The sequence below is a fragment of the Malaclemys terrapin genome, chromosome 4, assembly GCF_027887155.1.
Source record: "Malaclemys terrapin pileata isolate rMalTer1 chromosome 4, rMalTer1.hap1, whole genome shotgun sequence".
Taxonomy (NCBI): Eukaryota; Metazoa; Chordata; order Testudines; family Emydidae; genus Malaclemys; species Malaclemys terrapin.
The window spans coordinates 25,809,650-25,837,450 of NC_071508.1; the positions used below are offsets into that span (position 1 = coordinate 25,809,650).

General features: G+C 44.2%; 1 protein-coding gene across 1 annotated transcript; it reads right to left on the reverse strand.

Annotated features, from left to right (window-relative positions):
• Positions 1 to 26,426, reverse strand: LRIF1 (ligand dependent nuclear receptor interacting factor 1). The gene is made up of 4 exons (XM_054026088.1): positions 26,096 to 26,426; positions 22,143 to 22,405; positions 6,480 to 6,758; positions 1 to 964 (listed from the first exon to the last, which is right to left on the reverse strand). Exons 1-4 carry the CDS (start codon positions 26,424 to 26,426, stop codon positions 497 to 499), a joined length of 1,341 nt encoding a protein of 446 aa, XP_053882063.1. The 3' UTR covers positions 1 to 496.
• Positions 26,427 to 27,801: the final 1,375 nt, after the last annotated feature.

The window sequence follows — 27,801 nt, forward strand, 5'->3', positions numbered from 1 at the left end:
TATTGAAACAATGTTATAGTTTATTTCCTGTAATTCACAAGTGAGCATGCACTAATAATAATAATAATGATGATAATAAAAAAAATCTACAGTTGAGGTTTGCAATTCACATTTCATTTCCAAAAAACAGGCCTTGAAATTCCAAAGCACAAGAATTTTCTAGCACTAGTAAAGAAAGCTCTCGCTCTAAAGCTAGAGAATACACCACACTGACAACTCAAATAGCATATCCTCTGCACACTAAATTCTTTGACACACATGGGCTCTCCAAAAGCAGATTTCTGGACAATCCAGTTCTTTTGTTCCTTACTCCTGGGGTCTACTCTCCTATATATACATGCATTTTAGCTCCCATTAATGTCCTGTGAATACCAGGTAATTAGATTATATGTTCATTTTAAACGTTCAGAGGCACTGAACCAAATTAATCTCTTGTTTGAGTCACCGATGTCAAGGGAATCGAAATGAATATGGTCCAGATTACTTGTTAGATTTTTCAGGTCTGCTGCATCTTTTTACGCATCTCTTCCAGTGCTGCTGCTCGTTCTGTTAATAGCCGTTTCAGTCGTTTTATTTTTTCATCCCTGATCGTTTCATCCAAGTCCGGTGGAGTCAAAAGGAAAGCATCGTCTCGAAAGGAACTTTCACTAGTCGAAACATCATCTTCGGAAGAAACTAAATCTGAACAGCATGTGTCTTGAACTTGGTTATCTTGAACACATGGGTCTTGCTCAGAGTTCCTCCCTAGAGACGATCTGATAGAGCCTGTGGAATTTTTCTGCTGTGATAAGACTGGTGTGGATGAAATACGCTTGTTAAGTATTACAGAACTGGTGCTGTTGTTTTCCACGCTTGGATTTATGGCTGATTTCACCACCATTTTCGTTCTCTTTCCATTTTCTGGCATTGGTGAGAGTTTTGCTTTTCTTTTTTTAGTCAAATCCTGTTCCAGGTCCACAATTATCTGTATATCAAGAAAAACAAAAAAACATATTTACACTAAATTGCATAGCATTTCAATGTTTTATCATCAAGGTAAATTAAGCACATACTAGAACAACTATTTGTTGTAGTTATCTGAGGTTACTGTGCTGAAATAATTTATTAAATGGTTTGATGCAATATGCTCCAAGGTTAAGGTTACCCTTAAGTAAATAAATATTAAAAAGTATGTAAACCTGCAGAATCCTAATTCTGTCCCCCACCAACACCAACAGAACAAGAGGAAACCAAGAGCTGATCCTATCTTCCAACAATGCACACCAACAACTGTGAAAATTGACAAGCCATCTAACTGAACTACATCACTGTTGTTGACTGACTGATTGTTACTTGCAGCAGTTGAAAAGAACCAGGTTATCTTTGCATCCTTGCCATAAATTACTACTGTAAGAACACACATAGGGCTTGTTTACATTTAAAATGCTGAAGTGGCAGTGCTGCTGTAGCACTTCAGTTTAGACACTACCTGCGCTGACGGGAGAGATTCGCCCATTGGTGTAGCAATCCACCTCCTTGAGAGATCGTAGCTAGGTTGGCGGAAAAATTCTTTTGTGGATCTAGCGCTGTCTACGCGGGGACTTAGGTTGGCTTAACTATGCTGCTCAGGGGTGTGAATTCACACCCCTGATCAATGCAGCTAAAGCAACCTAATTTTCTAGTGTAGACCAGGCATAAGTCACCAGTTTTTACATTTCCTCAACTGAAGCAACCACAAACAGGACAAACTATGCAGGGTTTAAAATATTCAAGTATCGTCTTACTGCGACACTTAGCATGTAAGCCATGTACATGTAGCTACTGTATTTGAAACAATTTTTAGAACTACATTAAATTAGTTTAAACTATATGAAATATTGAAAGACAACTCTACAGTGTGCAGCTTTCCTCTCCACTTCTGTTCTAATGTTATTTAAAATTCACTGTTGCTCCTGTGTGTCATTCACTGCTCATCATCCAATATTCGTACCTGAATGGGGAAGGGGTCCTGTGAAATTAATGGTTTGTAATCACATCATTGAAGACTTTACTATAAGGAAGACTCACAAGGGGACAGAGTTCACGTTTCATGGGTAAACTCAGTTTTGATGTCTCCTGGATTTCAAGTGCTTCACTGTGATACCTTAACACATTTTAATGGGATTTCCTATATTTTTTTGAAGAAAGAAAACCCTCCACAAGTTTCTACTTCCACTGGAGTCAATGGAAAAACTTCCATGGTCTACGATTAAGGACCTCAATGCATATCTTAAGTTGTCTATGGAGCTTCATCAAATGAGTGTGAATAGGCCCACTTATGGACATTTTAACAATTGGGATAAAGCGTTCAGCATCAATGAAAGAAGCAACCAGAGTAGTCCTCCCAAATCCAGGGAGAATATATTATTGAATCATCCTGTTGACCTATTCCCGTTAAACCACGATGTAAACATACCAACCAAGGTTTCAGCAACTAGATCGGGGGGGAGGGAGGGGCAAACTTTTTGGCCTGAGGGCCACATCAGGATTCCGAAACTGTATGGAGGGCCGGGTGTAGTGTATTAAATTGCTCCCCGTAGGAATGTGCTACTTATGGTGTACTACTTATGGCTGCCAGTGCTGGTGCTCTGTAAGTAGCACATTCCTATGGGGAGCAATTTAATATACTACAGCTGGCGGTTCTCGCAGCCCCACTGCCCAGAGCGCTGACGGCACAGCGAGCTGAGGCTGCGGGGGAGGGACCGGAGGCGAGCCTCCCCAGCCGGGACCTCAAGGGCTGGGCAGGACTGTCCCACGGGCCGGATGTGGCCCGCGAGCTGTAGTCTGCCCACCTCTGAACTAGATTAAATACATTATGACATTATATATATATTACACACACACACACACGACAGGCTTCCTCCAAGACAAGACATCTAACAACGTTGGATGTGTGTTGGGAGATACCTACTCTGCCTAATCAAAGGAAAATTCTTGGCTTTCACAGGGATGCCAGCCTTGCTCTGAGACTTTTAAAAATGTTTATGAAAAAAATTAGGAAGGTTGCATGGACCTCTCTCTTCCCCCTCGCCTCCTTTATGGCCAATGAGGAGGCTTCCCCCATTGCACTCTTGTGTTCCCCAATCCCAAACAAAAAGAAGGGGAGGATCGACCCTAGGAAAGCTGCCCTCCTATCCTGCCTAGGGCCCTTAACTATCTTGGCCAGTCCTGGGCCCAGACCTCCCTGAGTAATGGAGAAGAATGCCCCCTATGGCTGCAACTCTAATTGCTGTGTTCAAAGCTGAGTAGTGGTGAGTGAGTCTCTATCTCTGTCTTTCACACACACATTTATATATGTAAAATGTGCAGGCTTGAAAAATCAGTAGATTGAAGCCTGAATTAGTAATTTAATAATTACATTAAAAAATCCAGATGATTACTGAAAATTAGGGAGAGCTGGCATCTGATATTATTAGTATTATATCATGAGAAAGCTTTTGATTGGGTAGAGTGGAACTATTTGGTGTCAGACTTTGAACAATGTGGAGTTGGATACTGCCTTCTTAGATGGATAAAAGGACTCTTACTTCTATGAATCTTAATGTATTGTAGAATTATCAATCAAAATTACTGTACCACTGCAATTATTTCTCAGAAGAAATAAGAATGCTGGAACAACAGGGAAAAGCCAACAAAGCACTAGTTTTCAAAAGGCAAAGTAGTAGCAACTACTACTCCACAGATCTAATTCCTATCCTTAATAAAATAATGGAACAAATACTGACGGGGAAGTTGGTATTAATGAAAGGTGACAGAAGCAAGAGCAAAAAGCAGGACGAATTTATGAAGAACAGATCTTTCCAGACAAACCTCATTGCTTTTTGTTCTTGTTTTTTAATTAGATGTACAAAATAAGTGACTGAAGGGACAAACTAGATACATCACATCTGGATTTCAGTCGAGCAATTTCTGAAGAATTTAAGCTTTCATTTAAAATTAAGTTTCTAGCTCTTGTGGTTACAAAGATATTGTTCTATACGTGAGGAACACAGCCTGATCTTCCCTAATCTGCAGATTGTGTGATGCTTTAGCAAAAGGGGCTAACATGATCATTGGGGGTACAGACAGAGGAACATCAAGAAGGAGGAGGGAGATGTATATGGCATTAGTAAGGCAACTACTGGAATAGCGTGTCTAGTTCATGGACTCACACTTTAAAAAAAGGAAGTTGAAAACTGGAGAGGATTCACAGAAGAGCAGCAGAATAATGGGAGATGTGGAAAATATGCCTTACAATGACAGACTAAAATAAGCTCAATATATTTTTCGTATTGATAGAAAGGTTAAGAAGCAACTTGATCAGGGTCTATAGTTACCCACACAGGGAGAAAATATTTGATGTTAGAGGGCTCTTTAATCTAGCAAAGGCTTAAAATGATTCAGTTGATGGAAGCTGAAGTCAACAAAGTTCAGACTGGAAACAAGATGCAAATTTTGAACAGTGAGTGTAATTGAACACTGAAACAGATTACCAAGGAATATGGTAAATTCTCCATCACTTGAAATGTTTACATCAAGACCAGAGATAAAACGGTCAAAAGCACCTAAGTGACTTAGAAGCCTAAGTCCTGTTTATTTCAAGTGAAACTAAGGGGCAGATGTACAAAGGAAATGAAGTGCCTAGAGATACAGAAGGTGTCTAATGGGATTTGTAAAAGAGCCTATGGTTAGGTGCCTGACTCCTATAAAAATTAAGCCTTGTCAGCTTATTGGCTGAGCTGTCAGAAGACAAGTGAGGCCTTGACTAACCTCGGTTCTACTCTGCCCAGTGGTAAAGCCTCTCAAGAGTCTGTGGCTCTTTATGCTCCTTTGTTTCAGAGCTGTAACACCACTCACGTGGCTTCAGACATGGTTTTTGTTTGAATGAGCCATCAACACATGCCTGCTTTCCTTATAGCCTTGGCAATAAGCAACAATCCTCCTGGTAAAGGCACATGTATTTGGATGTCAGACCAAAAGGCAAGGATTTGAACTGGAGTGAAGTGAGCTGCCCTAAGAACAAACTCCTGATGCATGTGGGCACTGGACACATTGGGCATCCCTGAGATCAGCTAAGGCAAAGAAATCCTCTTAGTCCCTAGCTGCCAGGACAGAGTGGAGAGAGAGACTCCATCTTGAACTTCTGGAAATGGCTGAATGTTCACAAAATGTATCCAAGAGTGGTCTGACTGCTCTGGATTTTGGGGAGGAAGGGAGACCATAATTTAAACTGAGTTGACTCTTTATAGCAACTGGCCTGATGGGAACAGAAAAGAGGCTCCAACACTGATTAGATGATGCAACTTGTTGATGATATGATTTCTTCGATGAGGGATCATGAATGTGAGAAGAGAAAACAGTTGTCAAAGGAAAAAGGGTGGGAAGAAGGAGGGCTGGAATTCTGAGATATTTCCGTCTCCACAAGACAAGAAACACTTGTCTAACAGGATTGTGGGCTAACCCTCAAGGAGAGAGACAGTTTTCTCACTTTGCCCAGCACCACTGACACCCTACCTACTAAGGAGAGGAGTCTCTTGATTCCAGCTGGATATTCCCTATCCCTGAAAGAACTAGACTTCACTACTGGTCTGCAAGACAAAATATGCTGGTATCTGGGTTTATTGTACTTAATGTGAGTCTTCTGGATGTAAACATGTTGTTCTATTCTTTAAAAACAAGGACAATGAATGCATATGTCAAGAATCTGAATGAATGATTTCTTCTCTAAGACCTCACTGAGGGTCAGGTCCGTGAGGTCAAAGAACTTAAAAAAAGAACACTAGATTCTTTGAAGCTCAGGGCCAGGATACTCAGTCTTGACGAGAAGACTCTTCCTCAGAGGGATTATACAATCTGACTGCTGTTTGATATGGCCTCTTGTAGGCCACTGTTGAAGGTCATCCTGGTCCATGCCAACTTGAGGAGACAAGCAAATGTCTTGTCTGATTTAAGACTTCTGTTAGGTACTGGATGGCTGCTCTGGATCATAGGAGACACAGACCTCAGTAAGCACTCGAGTGGATGCTATGATGGTGGCTATTTGAGGGAGAGTTTTACAAGCAAATAATTTCCTCCCACCTCCAGATTTTCACAGACTAAGTTAAAAAATGCCATAAAACTCGTCAAGATAACAGCTCTGCCTGAAGTTCTAGTTGCTTCTTTGACGAGGTTAGTAACAAAAGAGGAACCACCGATGGAGGCTGTGAGAGGTGGTTTGAAGGAATCTGGGAGAAAAGAAGCGTTTTTAGTGAGCTGAGTGCCATCTGCATGACAGATGAGTGGCAACCAACTGCCTGTACTTGTGGTAGCGACAGTCTGGAACTAGTGCTGAATCGCTAAGTATGCTATTTTCTCTCCCCTTTCCTTCATATTAATTTCACTTGTGTTAAATTGTAATTTAATTAGCAGTGAAATTCTACTTCTAAAAGTGTAAGCATAGGCTATTGGAGGGTATACATCAAAATACATAAACATTGAGATACCTTTTCCTCTTCACCATGGTCCTGCTGCTTAGCTATTATTGCCGTTTCTTGTGGTAATGCACTCCAAGAATCATTATTCTTTTTAAAGTTATTCCTGGAGCACACACTTGCTTCTGATCCTGCCGGAGGAGTTCCAAAGGGAATTCTATTAAGGTATACTCTCTCCTCTTTAAAGAGACCGAATTTCTTTCTTAATTCCAGGTAGTGTTTCCCATGGGGTTCTCTTTTGTGTTTGAGTTCAGTGGCCTTTTCTGATGAGCACACCTTTTCATTTTGAATCTGAAATAATAAGAATACAGTATATAAGCAGTGATGCAGCCACTCATCAACACACCTGTGATCATTAAAACATTGACATTCTGGTAAAAAAGTGTTCATTAAACTTTAGATATTGGCTTACTTGGAGAAATTACAATATTATAATATGGATCATTTGCCTTTTCATTGTCATGTTCATTTATTTATTTTAAAACAGCATATAAATTCAAGTTATCAAGTCCTGACAGTATACTAACAAAGTGCTATGAGAGGCAAAGGTAGCCACTTATCCTAAGGTCCCAGAATTACCAAGGAACAGATGACTAAATAGGAAATATTTATCACAACAAGATTCTCCTGGATCACAGTGTGTTTGCTGGTGCCTACATTTCAAAGATGACTGATAATTCTAGAAGTTTGGTATTAACAGTCCTCTGTGCATAATTTTGTTGTAACCTGATGCCACTCTTAACCATCAGGGCCTGTCACACAACAAACACCTGTTTGAGCATGCACATGTGGGAGGAGAGAGGAAGAGAGGAAGCAAAACATCTGACACTATCTGATCTCCACAAAGGCCTCAGGAACTGAGAAAGCTCTGACACAAGGGTATCACAAAGCAGACGACAGAAATAAATTCAGTCCCATTTTGGGTGCAGAGGTACATAATGAACTAAAAAACCCAAAACCAAACCCATAATTTGTAGCAGTGATTTAAAATACGTATAAAATGATAAGAAGCATGCCTGGCTCATGTGAATGGTTGGGCTGGCAGAGGGGAGGCACGGGCCAAAATGGGACTAGAGACAAAGAAATGAAATAATATTTTAAAATAATGAATTTCTCATCTAGAGATCCTCAGCCTTTCTTAGTCTGCAACCACAAAACGGCCAAATACTCGGACTTGCCACTCACTGTACCCTACAATCCTTTGTGGATACAGAAGATTGTGGGATTTGGGTCATGGTATTATTTTTTTGTGGGTTAAGGCTAAAAAAAAGTGTCTAGTGGCTGGGAAGGGTTGTTGCCAGTAAAATTGCTACTCTGTCTCCCTCAAAGTTTCTTTCTGCCTCACCCCACCCCACCGCCCAAAGGGAGTGGATCTCTCCCCCTCAGAGCACAACATTTACATATCTGGATTGGATCCCTCCCCAGCTTGGCACAGCATGTGGGGACCAAGCACCTCCTCTTTCCCCACAATGCATTTGGCAAGAAGGAAACAACTCTTGCCTCTAGTTCTCCCTGCTGGCTGATCCTGGAACTGCTCCATGCTGCTAAGCAGAGTTCTTATCTCCACTCAGCTAATCAAGAGCCCTGCAACGGAGGGAAATGCTGAGGGCTACAACACTCCCAGGCTGGGGAATAGCCTCATGTTCCCTCCTTTGCTTCTCCTGAAACCCCTTGCAACTTCCTGAGAGTCACAATCCACAAGCTAGAAAACCCTGCAATAAACAGTTAAGAACAAAACCCAGGGCTGTACTACCCAGTTGCCTGTCCCAAAGGGAACAGGTATGATTGGCGTCACATTGCATTGTTCTCTCCTCGTCCTCGGATGCTGTTCTTTTGAATGAGGGACTTAGTGGGACTGTGATGACAAAAATAACTTAGCCAAGTATCATACAGCAAATATGACTTTAGTTTAGTATGGTAGCATGTCCCAGGATGACATGGTAATTGCTACTCGGCATCGTCCTGTTATCTTCTCTTCTGTCCTTGCTTCAAAACCTTTTCCTTCTGTCCCCATACCTGATCCATTCTCCTGTCAACGGCTTATTGCTATGTAGGAAGACTTTGACTTCCTCTACCAAAGCATATGGAGATAAGTATAATTTCACCACAGGGCTAGAGAATCAAAGGTTCCCCTACATTTTCATTTTCTATCCTCACGGATTGATTCCAGGAAAAACACTACCAACTCTCACCATATGCACCTGAAGGACATGCTCCACCTGGAGAAGCTTAAAAAGGTGAAGTTTGCTACTGCAAGCAGGGGCGGGAGGGGAGGGAGGTTTGCCCAGGAGCAGACGCTGCATCCTGGGTGCAATGAAAACATGTACAAACCTCACCCCAGCAACCCAAGCTACCCACATGAAGAGGGGATGACCTCAGCGAGGCATGGGGCCACGCTCAGATGAGGTATCACCTGAATAACCACCTGGTGAGGCAAAAAACTGGGCTGGAGCCCTTGACCTCAGACACAGGTCCCATAGTTTAAACCCACTCCCCACCAGAAAGGAACCGCAGGGAAGAGCTCGATAATCTGCTGCTCCCGGGGACAACAGGGGAATATGAAAAAAGAATGCCCTTGGATGGAATGAGACTACACAGAGGGATGGATAAAAGAGGGGGCCTGTAGGAGGACTCCCCCCAGTTGATGGTCAGAGGATGGGTCCAAGGGAAGGCGGTCTGTACCCCTATGTTCACCCCTTTTACAAGACTATGATACATTTTGTACAAAGCATACTGTGTAAGGTATCATTTGAAAACTCATGATTTGCTGATCATTATTGTCCTGGTAAAGTATGTGTGGCAACACTGTATGTAAAGATACAAGATTCCACCATATGATTTTGCCCAGGCCTTGTTCCAGCATGTTCTGGAAGGCAGTCACAAACAAGTTCCTGGCCACACAGACTTTCTGTCTCCTGAACATCAGTGAGAGATGATTCTTGAGCAAGAGAAAGGGCTACAAGAGGGCAGCGCCCCAAATCGTCTCTCCCTTGGTCGCTGCCCACGGCATCATCAACCCCCGAAGAACAAAGGAAGCCGCACTGGACTGGGGGAAGGAGGGAAGGGGAGATCCTGACTTAAAGAGGTTCAGCCAGTCCCTACATCCATACAGGAAGCCTGCCCCACAGCTAACCCATCTAAGTGTAAGTTGGCTGTGACAGATGTAACTTATTTTAGGGTATCAGATAAGAGGAGGCATTGTGAAACCTGTATTGGACAAAGTCCATGAATAAACTCATGCCCCACGCTACAGACGAGTAGAGATACACGGCGCTTTCTGGGCCTGATGGGATACTATCACCTCAACTCTGCATCAATCACAGCTCCCCATACCCATCTGCTAAGAGGCAAAGACACTAATGCCTGGTGGGTTGAAACCTTGAATACTCTGAAGATGCGACCAAGCCAGGCACTGGTCCTTGCCAACCCAGACTTCCCCCGGGAGTTTATTTTCTATACAGATGCTTCCGATGTTTGCCTGAGAACGGCACTCTCCCAGGAGCGTACCCAATCTCATATTTAGGCAGGAAGTTGTTCCCCAGGGAGAGACTGAATTATTGAGAAGGAAGCTGTAGCTATCAAATGGGCTGCGTACTTCCTCACGTGTTACCTGTTGGGTAGTCCCTTTTCTCTAGTCACAGACCATGTCTAGTCACAGCCGTTGCAGTGGCTACCCTCCATGAAGGATTCAACCTCTCAGATTATGCATTGATATCTAGCACTCCAGCCCTATAGCTTCAGAGTGCAGCACCAAGCAAGGAAAGAGCATGCAAATGCATTTTTTTCCCAGGGAGATGGGACTGGGGAGACTGGACTTGAAGAGGGGTGGTATGTGATGGGTTACGCCCCCATCCCACTGATGGAAAGGCAGAGCATTCCTGCACTCAGGCAGTGCCAATAAGGTACACCTACAGAACATGCTCCATCAGGAAAAGGGGAGCTTAAAAAGTGACGCTCGTTACTGCGGGGGGAGGAGGGAGTTTGCCCAGGAGGAAAGGCTGCTGGGGACTGGCAGTGAGCTTCAGTAGCAAGGGGAGCCCAGGCCAGGGTAGTGGCTGCCCTTTCCTTTACCCCACACCCCTCTTCTTTGGGGGAAGACTGACACTGCAAGCCTGATATGGGCAAGAGGCGTTTGAAGGCTGCTCTCAGCCAATAACCGGTGGCAAGACCTGGGGAAAGTCAGCATGGACTAGAGATATTTGGACTCAAAAGAGATCCTGGGAGTGAACTGAACTCCTGCCAGAAGTGGTGAAATTGCTGGGGGGGGGGGGGGGGGGGGCTCCCGTAGGGAACCCAGGGGCAAGAAACTATGGCAGAGCTCAGGCTGAGGGTCAGCCAACTACACCCTATGAAAAAGGATATCAGACTATTTTTTGGTTTTATTTTTTGTGTGCATGTTTTTTATATTAAAGTCCTCACTTCTACTTAGGCACTGTGACTTTTTAACCTTACTTTTTACTAAGCTCTTAGGAGAAGAAACTATCAAAGAAAGTCAACCACTGGCCTCTCTACTTGTGTCTTCCTCCCCTCCAGTTGGATATCGTCAGAGGTAAGTCTATGGTTGCCTGGCATCCACTTTTGCACCTGGTAGCCCAGTCCCCTTGGACTTCCAAGGCTTCAGCTGGTTTGCACAAATACCATTATCTCACACTGCAGTGACTCTGCTGGTTCAGTCTCTGTCTCTTGCAAAGTGAGCACAAAGCAGTTTCAAATAAGCATTCCCCTCTTTGCCAAATGCCCAGAAGAGGCTGGGACTTGGCTGATAGGAAAACAGACTGATGGGACAGGACTCACTCTTCCTTTCGGAAGGAGAGCTCCTCCTTGGTTCCATCGGAAAGGGAGCACAACTTGGAATAAGGGGTATGGTTCAGTAGGAGTTTTTAGTTAGTTTGTTCCAGATTAAAAAAGGCAATCATTGGCTAACACAGAAGTAAGCTTCCCTTTCTTTCCTCTTCTCACATTTGTTCATTTGCATAATACAATTTTACTGATTAAAACCTTATTGCTTTTCTTTTTGGTTAATTAAGAAACATTTGGGGGGCAGGGCAGCATGCTTGTTTAGAGAAAAATGTGATTTGAATGACACTGGCTTCAGTCACATAGAATCAGGATGTAGACGTAATTTGGTACAGATAAACGTGGGCACATTTTGCTGTAGACAGTTACCTTTTGTTCTTCTTCACTGAAAGCATAATGTTGTTTTGACTGAGGAGTAACAGCAGTTGCTGCTTTGGGGGAATGACTCTTCTCTTTGCTGTTACAATGCATGTTTTCATCCATCACCATTTTTTTAACTGGGTTCACTTCATTTGAAATTCCCCCTGTTGCGGACAAAGGCCTGCACTGGTTTGTAGTAATAATATGCTGATTCACACGTGGTGTTGCAAGCAGAGTGGGTGCAGGTTTTAAGTTCTTTCTTAAATCAGGCTGTGGAACAGGCTCTGTATTTACACTTGGCTTTGGATCCTTTTGGGTAAGTGTCATACCTTTATTTTTTGACAACACTAGATTTACCACCTTATTGGTTATCAGCTGAGAGGTGTCCTTTTTAAAAGGAGCATCAGTACCCGGAGAGGCTTGTTGGTCAATTTGGGCTGACAGAACATCAGACCCTCTTTTTGTCAGCAGATACACTTTCCCATTGTACATCACCAGAGCATTATCTTTAATAGGAGTGATTGTCTGACTTCCACTAGGGCTGTTAGAACAGATTGGTAAAATATTTGCAGAATTTTTTTCTACATTCTTCATATCTGCCAAGGTTTTCAAGATCTTTGAAGCCATGTTATTTGATGACTTCACAGGAACAAGGTAAGGTATTGATGCCTGGGAATTTTCTTGCACAACCCATTTCATTGGAGTCTGCTGGCCATCAGAAGTTCCCACCGGCGGAACAGAACTCTTTACCGTTGTTTGTGCAGTTGTCAGTATTAATGATTCTGATACTTCTGTGACAGGTTTTGGGCAAATGGTTTGCAAGCGCTTGGGAACTACTGTTTTCACTGTATTTACTGGTGACACATAAATAACAGTTGGTGTTTTTGTGGCTTCGGCTGCTCCAGAGGCATTTGTAGCGGCAGCTGCAAGTATTTTCTGCTGTACTGTAGGTGGTAAAGAAGAAGCTGGGACAGATTTCACTTCTGCATGAGCTGGTATCTGTAGGTGATGCCCAGAAGGCAGCACAGGAGATTTCACAGTCACTGGAAGATTTTTTGTGTTGACTAACACATATGCTGTATTACTCTGGTTAGATGAAGTTGACACAGCAACATTTTGCAAAGACAATCTATCAACTGAAACAGAATTACTCTGAACATTAGAAACTGGTTTTGTAGTCAAGCTCTCTTTTTCAGGGATCACGCTAACATTTTCCTGTTTATCCAACGTCCTTGTAAGAATGATCTTTCCAGGATTAGTGGACTTAAAAACAGGTATCTTGACAGATGAAGATGTGGTGCTATTGGCAATCTGTGTCTTAAAAGTAAAATGAACTGGACTTGATACATTCCCTTTAGCAGTATCAGGCACAACTGATGACTGAACTAGTGGCATAAAATTTCCAGAAGATTTAGAGATTGGGAGCAACTTCAGAAGGTTTTTTCCATCCGGCCCAGTCGTCTGAACTACTTGGTACATACAGCCTGCAATGCTTAAAAAACAAAAGAAGAGGAAGAAGAAAAGAGTAGTGTAAATGATCAGAACACAGATATTTTGATTAATTCGCACCAATTATTGTACACATACCATAGTCTTATCTTAGAAGCTGGCTAACTACAGAAAATAACAGATAGTCTTCAGTATTTTCAATGGTAAAACGTATGCTTCTCTAGTGATACACATCACTGGGTCAGCTGTTACAGAACTCTGTCACTTAGTTTGTACTCACGCCTAATTATTATATACTAGAGTGGCAGGGAATGACATTCTTCTCAGCTAAAAATCAAAAACCCCAAAATATCTTCCTCCTCTGCCCACAAGGCCCCTCTTTCTGAAGTATAACTTTTCACTATTCCTGGGAGAAGACATCACACCACCACTCTACTGCTCTTACATTTACCACTCCCCCTCCACATCCCCATCCACCAAAAAACTGGGCACCGTGGGGGAAAGAGCATGACGCTGAATGTAAAAAGAGAAGATGAGATGTCTGCTCCTCTTTCTATGTTTCATACCTCTAGGACTCTGGAGAGAGGAGAAGCAGGTTGTTAACATTCAGGCAGGGAGGAAAGGTAACTGCTGGCTCCCTGCCTGCACACATGTCCCTAAGTGGGGAAAGCTACAAAGAAAGACAGACTTGTCTATTTGATAACTTGTTCTCTCATTCAGCCAGGTCCACCAGTTCTCACTAGAGGGTATTTACTGCTCCTGCAGCCAGGGGGCTCAGTTTCCCTAGAACACCTGCCTGATCGTAATAACCACCACATATGTATAGGGGTCTACCAAATTCGCAGCCGTGAAAATTGTGTCATGGACCATGAAATCTGGTCTCCCCCATGAAATCTGGTCTCCGGCCTCCCAGCTGTGAAGGCAGAGCAGAGAGCGGCGGGTGCTGGAGGGGCACCCAGCTCTGAGGGCAGCACCACTGCCAGCAGCAGCACAGAAATAAGGGTGGCATAGTATGGTATTGCCATCCGTATTTCGCTGGGCACTGCCTTCAGAGCTGGGCACCCAGTCAGCAGCCACTGCTCTCCAGCCACCCAACTCTTACTCCTGGGGGAATTCTGCGCCAAAAAATTAAAAATTCTGCACACAATATTTGAAAATTCTGAAAAATTCTGCATATTTTATTTGTCAAAATAACACAATATAATCATGCCAGTCAGAATTATTTTGGTAATTTATTTCAAAATATCTGTCAGCAAGTATGTCTGTAACAATACAGACCAAAAAAAAAAAAAAAAAAAGATTCCTGTGGTGGTGTTTTTTTTAACAAATAAATTCCTTACTAGGCATATTAACACACAACTTTGTGTAATTCATTTAAATTACAATACAGAACTGTATTTTCTGCACCTATCAGAAGCAGTGCAAAGACTTGGTGAAGTCAGGAGTAACGGAGGAGCTGAGGGAGAGGGAAGGAGCCTAGGAGAGAACCTGGAAGGCGTTGGGTGTGGATGGGAGGTTTTTCTTTTGGTGGGTGGGGGGATTGTTAGGGTGTTGGGAAGCCTCCCCCATGCAGACCCTGGCTAACCCCAAGCCTCTCCCATTCAGTCAAGCACATCTGCCCCTGTCCCCGCACCCCGATAGGTCTCCACAGCCCCCCTCCCCCATCCCCAGGCTCAATGCTGTCACCCCACAAGCTCCTGGGCCCATGCTCCTGTCTGTCCCCTCCACTAGCCATTCTGAACCCACCTATGACCCCCCCCAGCAGCCCTGTGTGCCCCACTCTGTCCTAACCTGATTCTGCAGGCAGGGTGCTGTGATAAACTTCTACTCCTAGGGGAATTCTGCAGCACTGGGCATAGAATTTTATATTTTCCAGCATAAAAACATTTTGCCTAAGAAGTGCTGCAGTTTTGCCTTTTGCTCACAAGAGGCCGCTGTGGCACCAGAGCTGTTCTAGCGCCACAGCGGCCCCTAATGGGCAAAAGGTGGAACTACAGCAGTTCTTAGGCAAAATGTTTTTTATGCGGGGGAAAAACAAAATTATGCGAGACATGAATTCTACATGTCCGCAGATGCTCAAAATTCCCCCAGGAGTAACTTCTGAAGGCAGCACAGAAATAAAGGTGGCAATACCACAACTCCCCCTACAAGTGGCTTGCAACCCTGTTTCGGGTTGGGACTCCCAGTATGAGAAATGCTGCAGACAAAATCACACATTTTTTGTGGGTTGGTCATGGCATAAATAGCAAATTTTGTGGATGTCTAACACATCCACAAAATTTGCTATTTATGCCGTGATCAATCCATGAAAAATATGTCATTTCTCCACAATTTAAGTAAACCCCTACATATACACAGTCTGATCCATTTGGCCTGAGACATTCTGACTCTGGGTCTCAACCCCTCAGACAGCACAAAAAGGCTGGGGGAACTTATAAATAAGTTTATGTAAATGTCGAGAGGGCCTTACGTTATTTAAAAGCTTGAGCTCCTTGCATGTGAATGAAACTCGAGGAAACATAATGGCAGACTAATTGCCTGATGGAGATAGAATCAGAGCCATTTTAGACAGGTATTTGGAGTGAGTGTACAGAAGCACCTTTATCTTATGGAACATGGTGTAGGGAGGATCAGTCCTCAGGCCCGCATCTCAACTAACTCTCTGGGTTCATGTTATGGCTATGATTCATTCCACCTTCAGAGAGATGAGACAGAAAATAACCTGATAAAGGTGCAAACAGGGGCCCCATTATCATTGTGAGAACACTACTCAAATCCAATGGTAGAAGGGACTCATAAACCAGAGGGAACACATGGAGCAACTGTTTCTGTAACTTGGTTACTGAAGGGTGAATGTAGACTGTCAGCACACTGGAGGGCTGAAAGCCAAGATGGCTGCCATGTGGAACCTGATTGATCTCAATGAGTTTTGACTGTTTCAGTCATAGTTGATAGTCCAAGTCCACAACATGAGGGATTCACTGAACTGGGAAGAAGGTTTTATGGTTCTGATATCAGTTCTGGAAGTTTTGAGAACCAAAACTGTGAAGAAATCCAGCCTGGGGTAATCAACAGCATCTTGGTTCTGTTCCATTTGACTTTGTGCTTCAACAGCATCATGGGGCATGCATAGAAGAACTACTGACCCAGTTAAGATGAAGGGCCTCCATCAGCAATGCTGAGTCCAGCTTGCTCTCAAGAACGTCTGGAAGTATGTAGTATTCTGTTTCTGGTGAGTGAGCAATCTAGCTGGGCATTCCAGCCCTTGTGGAAAAGGATGAGTCTTTGAGGGATCATTCATGCTTCCAATTGTAGTATCTGCTCAAGAGGTCTGCCAGTATATTGTCCTTTCCTAGCAAATATAGAGCCACTGGGGTGATCCAATAGTGGATGCTCCACTCCCAGAGTTGGACAACTTCCTGCCACAGCTACAGAGGTCAGGCTTCCCACTGGTGGTTGGTGCAACACATCATCACCATGGTATTGGCTGGATGGTTTTACCCTGTAGAGCTTTCCTCACTCTGAAATCTAGAAAGTTAAGCTTTCAGCTCCAGCACTTTGATATGAAACCTCATTCCAAGGATAGTTTATGTTCACTTTGCCACAGTCTAAATGTTGCACTCCAGTACAGCAGGTAGAAATCTCTGCAGCAGCTCCATTTAAATAAATAAATAAATATTTAACATTTCCCCCAATATATTTTTGTATTGACAACCCATATTTGCAGTGTGGAAGTTGTGAGTGGAAAATGAAGGTTTTATTAGCTGAGTAGGACACAGATGGGAGTTTTGGCACCAGAAGATATGGTAAGTACTTCATCTAAGTGTTTTTGCTTAAATGACCCCAATGAAACAATTAAGGTGGACACTTAAATAGCTGTCGTCACTTTTCAGACTAAAACATCCTATTGAGATGAATGGGGTCACTTTACACCTCCCAAAGCTATTGTTCATGCAGACTCAGGAAGACAGCATCTGACTCCTGGGTCACACGCAGGTTTGTAACACATGGATCATATTTTGAAGGTTTCTTTCATGACCATGTGGTCTAGAAATTTTCCTCCTTTAAACGTAAAAGCTTAGATTCTGCAGCCAGGAGCAGAATTTGCAGAAAATTCCCTAGCCGTGGAACTGCTAAATACTTGGGGCTCTGCACATCTCCTGTGCAATCCACAGGCACTCCAACCCACTCTCAAAGTGACTATTAATGAAAACAGGAAAGGAGTAAGAATGAACTCCATGATAGGCATGCTCCTCCTTCCTCCACCGCAGCAAAGAGTTATGGCTTTGTTTTTAATCATCCAAATGATCACGAACAAAGGAAGAAGCAGATGATAGAGGCATTAACGATAGCAAGTATGCTCTGGACTCTGCATATCTGTTGGTCAGAAAGAAGCGAACAGGTGTTTGCACCATACCCCTAATTATACCCGTGGAACCCGGTGTAAGAGGAAGGCAAAAGGCAAGCTTCACCAACAGATACTGTTTTCTAGACAATACTAAGCTTGTACTGTAGAGGTACACTTGTCTTACGGACAAATTGCTAAGGAGGACTAACAAGATGTAGCATTACAAGACATTGAAAGCTGAACAATGGGGAAGGAAAGGAATTTTCAGTTAGACAGTTTAAAAGTTCTGTTTTGTTTACATCTGTTTAACTCAAACATACATTAAACAATTAGGAGAAAAAGCAGTTTTTGTTAAGATGTGACACTTCTTTTGCTTCAATTAAGGGTTGAAAAAGCTCACCATATACACTGGAGATCACTGATGAGTCTTCTATCAAAACTAGGAAAGACCTGGACTGACATTTCAAATGTTTTTAAAACATTCTAATTATTTAATTTTTTTAAAAAAAGTCTCAACCTTCCTTTATACATCATAAAGTGGGGGGAGCAGAGAGAGTTAAAAGCCATTTTTCTCCATATTGCAGATCTCTTTTCCTTTAGAGAATATGATTATGAATTATTTTGTATATTTAAATGGAATGATGAGTCACCAGTCAGTCCACTCACATGTGAGTAAATGGGATCTATTTTTTTAAATGAAACTTAACTCTTTTAGTAAAGAATTAGCCTCCTATAATTCAAGCAGAGCTTAGCAGCTCTGGCATTGCTAAAGGAACCGGGAAGAGGACCTACCTCCAGCTACTAATTTTAGTTTTATGCTTCTTGGTGACATTGTTGATAAAGAAATCCTTAAAATGAGTTCAACAGTTTCAGATTTTTGAGTTTTGCTACATTTCACTCCCCCCCACCTTTTTTTTTTAAATAAAATGAAATTTTTATACAAACTTTCCCTAGTTCTTCAATAAGCCATCCCAATCTCTCACTGCCATTTTACTGTAATTATAGGATGTCTATTTTCCCCCTGGGGTCATGACTCTTGAAAATGCACTACATCTTGAAAATAAGCCAAGCCCTTGAATAGAACATGAAGGTGATGAACTTCCAGGAAGAGAAGCAGTGATAAGATGGTTGAAATCATCTCTAGAATGATCCATCCAACTTCTTCAGTATGAAATTTTGGAAGAGAGCCCAGGTGTAAGTGTCCTACCTTTTTTCACCATGTCACGGGTAAAGGAAACTGACATAGGGATGCTACCTTTACTGAACTTAAGAGCCAGGCTTTTTTTTGTTCAGGTGTGACAATACGCATGACAATTTTTCTAAACTTCCTGTTCAGAAATGGGAGTGGTGGGAAGACAGCAGAAAATGCTTGAACGGTCAAAAGTGACCTGCAAAAGCAGAACAAAATCCGGGTTTGGGGCATTTTTTAATGCTTTTTGTTGTTGTTTTTGATATATAAAGGCAGTCTGAGGATCTCCATATCAAAATAAATAAATATATATATTTTTAAAATCCTGATTCTTTCTTACCTTAGAATAAACAGGAATGTCAAATCTGGTGGTCCTAGAGTTCGCCTATTGTGAACTTTCTCAGCCATTAACTGAAGGGGAAGGGTGTTGAATCCTTAAGAACCTGTTCTCCCAAATGTTCATCCAAGCATGTATGTTAATAGGTGTTCTTTCAATAGTTATTTCCCTGTCCTACCCGTTTGAACAAAAGTAATGTTCCCCTCAATCAGGGTTAACTAGCATGGCATCTCAACTATAGTCTTACCAGCTCTCTATGCTATTACAAAAGGCAAGTCCTGAATTTCCAGTGTGAAAGACATAAAGAACAAATATTACATGCATCTCTCTCTGAAGAGGAAAAAATTCAAAACAAGCAAAAGCCAATACCATTTCAGGCTTGCATGATACCTTAAAGAAACAAGAGGACAGAGTCAGTTTCCCTCCTTATCTTTTAGCTACCTATTAGCATGCCTTTAATCCCAGTCATCAAATTGTTCATTTTGTGATCCTCAGTGTGAATAAATCCACTAGTGGACTGCTGACTCTCTACAAATTTGTGATGAAACCATGATTCAGGCCCCACTCTCTTAACATGTTGACTCTGAAACCTAAAGATGACAATCTAATGCATATTGTAAATTGGAAGTGTGTGGACAGAATAAAATAAATTGAATATAAAAAACAAACTCCACAAGGAAATTAATTGCATATTTTTGACACTCAAACCTATAGCTAGAAAAAAAATCAGAAATTGCAGCGGAGGCTACAGGAGCCAGTGATCTTGCTCCAGAATTTAGGTCTGGCTTGTTCTTGAGAACCTCCAGCTTGCTCTAGAGTACACAGGGCTTTGGCTTTAACCAGATGGTTCTGGCAGAAGCATAACAAATCCTTTTCTTCTTCAGGATTGTGAGGGTGAGAATGTCTTCTAACTTTGGGTACACAAGGCTTGTAAAATTGGTGACTTTTCAAGGAGTTGTTGACTGCCAGAACAAGAATGATTATGTTAACTTCTGAACCAAAGCTGCGCCAATCACAGGAATTTCCAGTGATCTTCTTAATCAAACATTAAATGTTAGAGATACACAGAAATAAGAAAGCCTAAGAAGCCATTGCTGCAATTCCATGTCCATTTTAAATCTTGATACTATGCAGCAATCTAATTTCTAAATCTCAGAGGGTGTGAAGAACTTCAGATTTCACAGTCATGACTAAGAACAAGTAGAGTCCAGGTATTATTCAGACTGTAGGGCATTTTCTACAGACTCAAGATTCAATAAGTAAGCTCTGTTTTCACAGCTGGTTGCTTTTCTGGATATTTTGAGGTCTGGAACCAGACAAAGAATGTTCTTTGTGAATAGTTACAACTCTAAAGTGTATTCCAGCTTACCATTTTCCAAACTCATCTGTTCGATAGATTTTGCCTGTTCCATAAGAGTTCCACAGGAAACAACCTGTCCTGATTCACAGTCAGAACCTGATTCTGAGCAAGAGAGCTCCTCCTCACTGTTTTCAGTGAAACGGTTGATGCAAGAACAGGACCTAATATGTTTTCTCCATTTTTTAAAATGTATTTTAGACATCATGGAGTTTCCTCAGTTGCCTCTTGGCAGAGAGAAAGAAAGACAACAGTGTTGAAGGCTAGAACTACAATTAGCGGAAAGTAGGTAAACTTTCCTTACTGGTGAGATCAGTGCATCCTAGATCTTTCTGTAACCTGTAGGGTAGGGATTCTGTGACTCAGAAGCTGCATGTCACTCAGTCACAACAGCATTGCAGCTCTCCTTTCATAGAGCTGAATCATTAGGCACTCTTCTAACAAGGAGCTACTTAGAAGACAAACTAGTCCTAGCTTAGTTATTGACAGTGATGAGCTATTTCTAATGACTGTTTAGATTACAATTATTACATTGCACTGATTAGATTTGGCTTGCTCCCTTAAAAACGTTCTTAACCCATGCCTGCAAAGATACTGACTGACCAAAAAAGGCTCAAGTGGGAACAAATAACTGCCCTTCTCTATATTAGTATCTAGTATGGAGTACAAGACCACTCAATCTCAGAGGTGTGAAAAGGGGAAGTTTTGCTCTGATTCATGCTCCTGTAGGAAACCATCTTTGGCCAACCAAGAGAGATTTATTGCACCTGTAAAGCCACTACCCATTCCCATCCCTGGGAACAGCCCTGCAGCCAGTCCTGTCTGCATAAGAAGAGACCCTTCTATACCTTTTATTGGGAGAAACCTGAAAATGGCACAGACCTAATCTGTGTGATGTTCATGGAGGAAGGAGTGAAAGCAGTGCTTGCCCTTCTCCTCACTGATGGCTGCCCCCTTAAGACTTTTGGGGCAGTCTTTATCTAGTTACACTATTGGTTTAGATCCCACTCAGTCTTTCAAGAAAATCGTTGCCTATATACAGAGAAGGTCTTCTGAGACTGATACACCATGCCAATGATGTCTTTAAGGGACTGACCTAGAGCAGGGAACGATAAACTGGCTCCCCAAATTAGGGAAGTTTTTCTTTGACAAAGCAACTCTGGTCACTAGGAAAAGCTGCCAAATCAAAAGCAAAATGCAATTTTACAGGGGAATAATGTGCTCTTTGTTTAACTATGGAGGCAAGACCAGGTCTTGTGCACACACTCTCTGTTGTTCCTCGGTAGCTGAACAGAGAGAAAACATACCACCTGCCAATCCAGCATTAGGGTAGAGCAGGGAAAGTAGGCTACACCCCCGCCCCATCCTTTCCTACCCTAATCCGATTCCCATTCCTTTCAGGATCCAGTGCAAATGTCTCCCTCTGTCCTCGTAAGCCTCCATGAGCCTAACGATGATTGTTACTTACCCGGCTTCACACTGCGCTCTGAGAGTGACTGGGAACCCCCAAACTCGGTTCACCCCAGTGACAAGCAACAGCCCCTCCCCTCTCCCCCAGTACCTCTGGGTCCTGGTCCCCCTCCGGTGCGGCCCTAGCTCAGTGGCAGGCCAGAGCAGCTGGCTGGCGCCAGACCCTGCACTGGCTGCCGTCCCCAGGCCCAGGGCTCTCTCCGAGCGGGGGCCAGGCTCCGAGGCTCCTCCCCAGCCCCGGCCCAGGGGCAGCGGTGGGGCCGCTCTGTCGAGAGACTCCAACCCGCAGCCCCTTCCCCGGGCACTGTCCCGCGCTGCCTGCGAGCGGCCCCGCCGGGAACCTCTCGGGGGCGGAGGTCGATACTCACCACTGCGCGGCGCTGCCGGGCCCTTCCTCGGGGCTGTGCGGCGCCCCCAGCGGCGGGCCGGACATGGTGCGCGGAGCGGGCCCGGGAGGCGCCCGGCCGCCCGCGGCGCACGGGGGCGCTGTCCAGGGCACTCCCCAGGCGCGGCGGCTCCTCCGGAGCGGAGCGGCCCCGGCCCCCCGTGCCAGGCGGGTCCAGGGACTCCCCCTGCTGGGCGCGGGCGTCTCCCGTGGGCTCCCTACAGCGGGGCCAGGCGCTGCCCGCGGCTCACGTCACTTCCCCGCTCGGAGGGACGAACTCGGAATGAGGCCGTTAAAACGCACTTCCGGCTGCGGGCGCCTCCCGCACATCCTACTGGTCCCCTCGCAGCAGGGCCCTTTGCTTTCCAGCCAGTCGGAAGCAGCTTCCGTTCAATCTTCAGCCACTTCCGGGTCACGCAGAGGAAAAAATAGGAAAGAGCGGAATTTGCCGCCTGCGGCCTCTCTGCGCAGGCGCGATTCAAGATCACTTCCGCTTGGGAAACACTTCCGGTAGGTAGGAACTACTTCCTGTTCCAAAAATGAGAATTAAACAATTGTATGAGCACAGTCCAACATGTGCAGATCAGATTGTGAATAACCAGCTGCCTCCTGACTCCCCATCACCCCAACTGACACCCATTGTACCCACTAGCCCCCATTGGCACCCCCTCATCCCATCCCCCTCAACAAACCCCCTTCATTCGCCAACCCACATTGGCCCCTTCATTCGCCGTGCACCCCCAGTTACCTTTCACTGACCCCCTAGGGTTGCCAACCCTTCCGGTTTCACCAGCAGTCTCCCAGAATCATGCTCTATCTCCTGGAGGCGACTGAAGCCAAACTGGGAGATTTTAGGCCGCTAAAAGTCTGGCAGCGCAGCGGAGCTAAGGCAGGCTCCCTACCTGCCCTGACCCTGCGCCGTTCCTGGAAGCAGCTGGGAGGGAGTAGGGGGTCTCCACGTACTGTTCCCGCCCCAAGCACTGACTCCACAGTTCCTATGGGCTGGGAACCGTGGCCAATGGGAGCTGCGAGGGCGATGCCTCCAGGCAGGGGCAGTGCACGGTGTCCCCTGGCCTCCCCCGGGGCCACAAAGATATGCCAGCCGCTTCTGGGAGTGGCACAGAGCCAGGGCAGGTAAGGAGCCTGCCTTATCCCCGCTGCGCCACCGACCGGGAGCCACCTGAGATAAGCACCACCTGGCTGGAGCTCACACCCCTCATCCCCTCCTGCACCCCAACCCCCTGCCTCAGCCCTGAGCCTGTTCCCAGAGCCAGCACACCAAACCCCCTCTCGCACCCAAACTCCCTTCCAGAGCCTGCACTCTGCACTCCCTCCTGCACCCCAACCCCCTGCCCCAGACCTGAGACCCCTCCTGCACCCAAACTCCATCTCAGAGCCTGCACCCCCTCCTGCACCCAATCTCCCTCCCAGAGATTGCACCCCACACCCCCTGCCAGTGTTTGACTGTATGTTCTTGGGTGAACCACTGCTTCTGGACCAGGAGAACCAGCACATTGTCTTGGAAACATGGGATATTGACCCGTTGCTGCAGAACTTCAGAAGGAAGAAGCAGACATTCCTGGAGCTCCATGAGGAGCGGGCCCCAACGTTACAGTGGCAGAACACTCAGTTCTGTAGACCCATATTGGAGCAAAAGAGGGTTGCTATTGCCCTCTGGAAGCTGGCAATGTTGGACAGCTATTGGTCAGTCACAAACCACTTCATTGTAGGGAATTTCACTTTCGGGCTCATGATGATACAGGTTTGCAAAGCTATCAACACTCTCATCTAACCATAGGTGGTTGCCATCACCAAAGTTCCAGAAAGTATAGCTGGGTTCCAGAGAATGGGGTTTACAAACTGCATGGGGGCCATCAATAGCACCTACATTCCCATACTTTGCCCACCAAAAGGAGTGAGTGAATATGTCAATCGAAAAGATTACTATTCACTCGTTCTTCGATCACAAAGGCAGGTTCATGAACGCTGGAGTTTGGATACACAGGAAAGGTTCATGATGCCAGGGCGCTGAGGACATTGAGACTACGGTATATTTAAAAGGGGAGGAAGGGACTTTATTCCCAAAAATGACATGGTTTTGTATGGTGTCTCTATGCCCATGTTTATTCTGGGAGACCCCACATACCTGCTCCTGCTCTGGCTAATGAAAACCTACCCTGACATCAATGGTACTGAAAAACGTGAAATCAACTACAAACTACAGTTTCAGGATGGTAGTGGTGTGTGCCTTTGGATGGCTGAAGGCTCGGTGATGCATGCATACTCAGTTGGATGCCAATGTGGCCAATTCCGTCCACATTATTGTGGCGTGCTGTGCACTTCATAATATTTGTGAGACTAAAGGCAGCTACTTAAGGACAGAGTGGTCACAGGACAGGACTGGATTGCAAAGCCTTTACCGACAGCCTGATCCAGTATACTTTCATACTGGTGCTGGATCACAGCAGGCCAGGGAAATCCTGGATGTAATTTGTGCCTACATCTTGGAACAGCGAGCAGGCAGGGGGTGACCTCAGCCTGGTCCCAAACAAAGCACCACACCCCTTCCATTATCATCATCATCACTCCCATAACCACATTGGTCATTGGGGCACCATCATTGACAAGCAATCAACCAATTGTCTGCACCCCTGACGATTGTGTGTCAGTGCTTGAGTCTCTGCAAAGTCCATTCCTGTCCACTCTTTTATGTTGTCAATCCATCTCTTCGTCTGTCTAGCTCTTCTTCTCTTCCCCTGTACTATCCCTTGGAGGATGATCTTGGATAGGCCAGATGATCTTGTTACATGGCCGTACCACTTTAGCTTGTGCTTCTTCACGGTCATCAGGAGGTTTTCATATGACCCAGCGCATTGGGTGATGATGTTATGGACCTCTTCATTAGTGACTTGGTCAAAGTAGGAGATGCCCAGGATTTTAGGGAAGTATCTCATCTCCGCTACCTGTATTTTCCGTTCAAGTTCTGCTGTAAAGGTCCATGTCTCACACACATACAGAAAAATGGAGATGACCAATGCGTGCAGCAGTTTCAGTTTGGATTCCAGGGAGATGTTCTTGTTCCTCCAAATTGGCTTTAGCTTTGCCACTGTTTCTGTTGTTTGTGCGGTTCTTGCCATAATTTCTGCCTTTGATCCTTCATCTGTGATGATTGCCCCCAAATACTTGAACTGTTTCAGTGTCTCCAACTCTTGTCCACTGACAGTGATATGTGAGCTGATCCTGTCATGTTTGTTTGTCATCAGCTTGGTTTTCTCTGCACTGATTTCCATACCATATTTTGTGGAGGTTTCATCCAATCATTTCACAAGGTTGAAAAGTTTATCTTCGCTACCTGCCAGGCTGTCAATGTCATCAGCGAACCAAAGATTTGAGATTGTTCGCCCCCCCAGTGCTGACTGTGCATATGTGATCTTCTAGGGCATGCGCTCCAAATAGATGTTGAACAGTGTGGGTGAAATAAGGCAGCCTTGTCGGACTCCAACAGTGGTGAACAACCATTCTCCTATTATGCCATTGACAAGAACTGCACTGCTGGCCTTGGAATTCAGTTGTTTAATGGTAAAAATAAGCTTATGACCAACACTGTACTTCTTCATGGTTGCCCAGAAAGCTTTATGCCATACTCTGTCAAACGCCTTCTTGAAGTCAACAACGACTGGTGGTGTAAGTACTTCTCAGATAGAACATGAAGATTGAAAATCTGTTTTGTGGTACTTCTTCCAGCACAAAAGCCAGCCTGTTCTTCAGCGACGATATTCTCTGCTTGTGGTTTCAATCTGTTCAATATGACTTTCAACATCACTTTGCTGGGATGGCTAATTAAGCTTATGGTCCGGTAATTTTGACACAATTGCAGGTTGCCTTTCTTTGGCAGAGTGATCATTAGTGACTGTGTCCATGTGGAGGGAAACTCACCGGTCTGCCAGATATTGTTGCAGTTCTTGGTGAGTACATCTATTACTATTTCTTCTCCGAATTTCATCAGTTCGGCTGGGATGTTATCAATACCTGTAGCCTTTCTATTCTTGAGTGACTTCACAGCTGACTCCACTTCTTCACGCAGTGTTGGAAAGTCATCCTCCTCTGTTGAATCTGGGCTGTCTACGACTCTAGGATCTCCATTTGTCTGGTAGTTGTATAGATCAAAGCAGTAATTTGTCCACCTATTGCTGATGTCCTTTTCTTCTGTAAGACTGTTCCCTTCTTTGACTAGAATTGTATTAGCTTTGGTCCATCTTTCCTTCATCAGATCTTTTACAATCTGGAAGGCTCGTTTGCTATTTTTATTATTGATAACACTCTTCAATTTTAGAGCATTGTTTTTCAACCCATATCTCCTTGGCCACCTTCATTCCTTTCTTGATCTTTCTGTCAATCGCTTTGTATTTATCAGCTCCCTCAGTGCTGTTCTTGTCTCTCTTGAGTTCTCTTCTGATGTCACAGATTTGTAGTATTTCATTTGTGACCCAAGGTTTTGTCTTCTTACGACGTTTCCCAAGAATGTCCATTGCTGCCTCATTCATTACAACATTCAAATTGTTGGTCATTGTTTCTATGTCTTCCTCTAGAGCAAGCAGCGGAGCAAATTTTCCGATGATCATTGCTTGGAATGACTCTGCAATACTTTGGTCTCTAAGTCTTTCAAAGTCAAACTTGATTCTGGTGAACTTTGGCCTAATGATTTTCCTTAGCCGCAGTTTAGCATCACAAAAGTTTAGCATCACAAGGTCATGATCACTTCCAGTATCAGCACCGGGGAAGCTCCTTGTTTTAGCTCTGTTGATCCCAGAACAAAATCAGTTTTGCGCCATGATGTAGTCCAGTGGCTCTCAAACTTTTTTACTGGTGACCCCTTTCACATAGCAAGCCTCTGAGTGCGACCCCCCCCTTATAAATTAAGAACACTTTTTTATATATTTAACACCATTATAAATGCTGGAGGCAAAGTGGGGTTTGGGGTGGAGGTTGACAGCTCGCTACCCCCATGTAATAACCTCGTGACCCCCTGAGGGGTCTCGACCCCCAGTTTGAGAACCCCTGATGTAGTCGATCTGACTATGATGTAAACCATCAGGTGCATGCCGTGTTGATCGTCTGGATGCTTTATGTGCTCCTAATGTGTTTGCAAGAACCACATTGTTATAGCTGGCAAACTCCAAAATTCTCAGTACTCTCTCATTGGTTACCGCATAACAGAAAGGGCCACAATAATCTCGCCAATCTGCCTGTGCATTAGTACCCACTTTAGCATTCCAGTCTCCCTGTACAATCAGGATATCTTTCTTGTGTACCTTATCAATGATGTCTTGGAGCTGATTGTAAAAATTTTCAATTTGCTCATCGTCATAGTCTGTTCTAGGAGCGTAGACTTGTACCAATGGAACAATACACCTGGCACCTCCTAGGAATCTCTGAGGTCGGATGGAAGAACTTTGGAGAGGCATTAACAGAAGAAGGCCATGTACTCTATTACAGTGGAGAGGACAAACATGTTAACAGCGTAGGATTTCTTGTGCATAAAGATATCAAGTATTCAGTATTAGGATGCCACCCAATATCCAGCAGACTTATTTCCATCCATCTAAAGGCAGTACCATTCAATATCACACTCCTTCCGGCTG